Consider the following 3,203-nt stretch of genomic DNA (forward strand, 5'->3'; position numbering starts at 1 on the left):
CCTACTTTGAACCGGAACACCCCCGATGGCGATAATTGGAGGTGAGCCCGGTGGGCGCGCAGCTATTGTGGTCGAGGACAAGCTCGGGCAAGATGCCGTCGTTCCGCCTCAAGACGAACAGAGCACCGCCGTCCCGATTGGCGCTCCGGAGCCTGGGCGAGATGTGTTTGCCAAAGATAAACAAAAGGAGATCAAGAGTCAGTTGCTTGCGATGGATGTGCCGGTTCCTGTGGATGAGAAGGAGATCAGTGTGGTGACGTTCGAGCCAACCAGTGCAGCGCCGGAACTAGCAGCTGGAGAAAAAGAGGAGGCTAAGGTGCAAGGAGGGTAGCGTGAGTAGTATTGGTGAGCCGGAGGATCAGGCGCATTCTGAATTCATCAACAATCTGGAAGAAGAGGTTGAGGTTGGTGAGGATAACGATGACCTTCGGAAACTTCACGGACCCCTTGACCACGAGGAAGCCATTGCAGATCAGGTGGCACATGAGTTATATCCCGAGGCCAGGGACGCCGAGTAATTTATTTAGGAATCTGTAATTTGTTGCTGTAGGTGGTGTTTCCTAAGTAAACTAGATTGTGCACTCGACGACACTAGTAATCATATCTATGCGGCACAGGGGTTGGAGCTTGATGGACGTTGGGGATACGTACTATTTACTTATTTCCTGCTTGTATCTGGAATGAGGGTCTGGGACTTTGCCCTTCCCTTCTCTTAGTCTCGAACCAGACGTCCTAGGACCTCTCTCGGGTTCTTCCAGTTCCCAGAACGTCTGGGTACTTTCGATAGACGAGCCCACATTACTTGGACAAATGGCGGAATATTTGTGGCGCAGTTATCTCTTTATTATCTCGTGAAAATTCGCTCATTACTTGACATCTTCCCAACATATTCCCCAACCTAAATAACCTCTCAAAGTGTGGTGACATGCGTCAGGCTAGGCCCATGAAACGCATCCGAAGAGGAACTACAACACCAGTGAGTCGTGTGGTTAAACACAGGACGCAAACTATTCATACTCACGCATGCAATCGAGTCATAGCAGTTCTTGCAGTCATTATAAGTCAAGCACAACCAAGGACAGTCATCGTCAGGGTCACTGGCAAGTATTGATGCTGCAGATCTTGTTGCTGTCAACGCGGCGACGAAGGCGAGGACAAAGGAAAAACGCATTGTTTATGAGGATGCGATATGGGATCAAATAAATCCAAAGAGGATAGTAGGAAGATGGCTTGCTTTTATGTGCTGAACATTGTGGCTTAGGAAGAACCTATCCACCCCTTTCCAACGGATGATATCTGCGATGCCAGCAGATTGCCGTGTAGGTCAATGCCGGCTCGAATCCGCTGTCAGGCACAAACCAATCACTGTGTGTTGTCTAGTGTTGCTGTCGAGGCGAGTTGAACTCGATGTGAACTCGGTTCGCTTGGAAAATGACCAAAAGACCCTGGCTGGCCGCATCACCAAAAGTCCCAAACCTAGATAAGGTATGCTAAGATCTTATCATCCGTCATCAGCCTCACCACAGCCATCATGGCCCATCAGCCCAGCCCAGGCCCAGGTCATCCTAGATGATCAGATCAAGAAACTGAGTTTTAGTTCATTCGATCATCAACTGATGGGTCATGTGTCATATCTGACATATGGTGCGCTACTAGTGATGTGCATGGCCCGGCTTCAAGCCGTGGGCCGGGCCAAGCCGGGCCAAAGTGATGGGACCATGGCTTTGGCCCGGCTTGGGATTCTGGAAAGCCAAAGCCAGTGGCCTGAGCCACAGCTTTGAGTGTGTTCTTTGGCTTTTTGTTGTGGAACGTTTACGTAAAAATAGAAATTGATGAGCGGCAATTTGTTCCTGATGAGTCGCAACGGTCGCTTCGAGAATCGACTTCGATGTCAATGCCCTCCGGCTTCGATATTCGCCCAACGTGCACACATATTCAACCAATATTAACTTAACATTGCCTTGTTTTAATTGCAGCTCTTCGTTCAGGTGTCGAAAACTCGTCAAAATCTCGAATATATCAGTATTTGATTCCAGGAACATAGTCTATCAACTCTCTGCAATATTAGGCATCTGAACATCCGAAAATCCCGAACAACTAGCTAAGAAATGATGAGTGTCAAATTGCCTGGTGAAGTACTTGTCTCCCCTTGTTGAACTGATTGTTATCTAGTACTACTACATGCTGCCCACTATCATATCAGACGACGAGGGAGAAACTCGTGTTACTATGCGTCCAGTATGCAAAACCAAGCCTACCGCAGCTCTGCTTCATTCAGCGGAACCAGCAACTCTTTCCTTCCCGAAAAAGGCCGTCAACAACTTTCGCATTGCTGAGGCTGCACGATGAGCAGAGCTGGAAGAAGTCATTGAGCATGTACAACTTCCCAGCTCATCTCCGGCAGGCCGTTCTACTAATGAATACACTTCCACGGCGTCTGATTCGGAGGCTGCTCCACCATCGACTTCACATGTTCCCAACAAGACAAAAAGACTATGGATTGAGGAGTCTTTTGAAGATAACAACTCGACGGATGACATGGAGATGCGGGAAAATGCGTATATCAATCCCAAGTGTGAGTACCATGATCTAGTATTGAAGATTATCTACTAAAACTAGACTGTCAGCAAAAAAGAAACATGTTCAGGCAGACCCCGAAGTAGTTGACACCAATGGCATCCTGATTGATGTTGATGTTCAATCGATTGTTGACTTGTCCTTGACACGCGAAGGTAAAACAGCTGATGTCGATCAATTTTTTGGGCCAGCATTTGAGAAAACAGGGACCAACAGGAAGACTAAGAAGCACCGGAAATGCAATGGCTGTCCGTAAGGCTCCTGAGTCATTGATATTTTTCCATCTACGTACTTACCCACATTTTATAGGCAAGGCTGTGTTCTTGTCAGTGAACCTACAACTCTTTGTTGGCATGCAGAGGCAAATTTTGCGGTACGTGCTCATTGATCACTGAATATAAATTGACAAGTATTGCATAGGGAAAATATTGAACCTGGGCCAAAACAAGTGGATTTGAATCAATGTTGCCCAGTGATGTCAAAGCTCGCAAGGAGCAGGCCATACGCACTCAAGAGGTTATCAACTCGCATTTAATTGAACGCAAGCTTGTGGAGTGGGTAGTCCCATACTCTGACAAGCTATTTAAGAAGGCAGCTATCGAATGGCTTGTAGTGACGGACCAGGT

At 47.5% G+C, this 3,203-nt stretch overlaps 1 protein-coding gene across 1 annotated transcript; it reads left to right on the plus strand.

Moving 5' to 3' along the window:
- Positions 1-25: 25 nt before the first annotated feature.
- On the plus strand, positions 26-518 carry EDB91DRAFT_1068075 (uncharacterized protein; the record flags this gene model as incomplete). The annotated part of the gene is given in 2 exon segments (XM_041314846.1): positions 26-327; positions 341-518. 2 exon segments carry the CDS (start codon positions 26-28, stop codon positions 516-518), a joined length of 480 nt encoding a protein of 159 aa, XP_041168168.1.
- Positions 519-3,203: the final 2,685 nt, after the last annotated feature.

This window comes from Suillus paluster (assembly GCF_016628075.1).
Source record: "Suillus paluster strain FC165 chromosome Unknown EDB91scaffold_952, whole genome shotgun sequence".
NCBI lineage: Eukaryota > Fungi > Basidiomycota > Agaricomycetes > Boletales > Suillaceae > Suillus > Suillus paluster.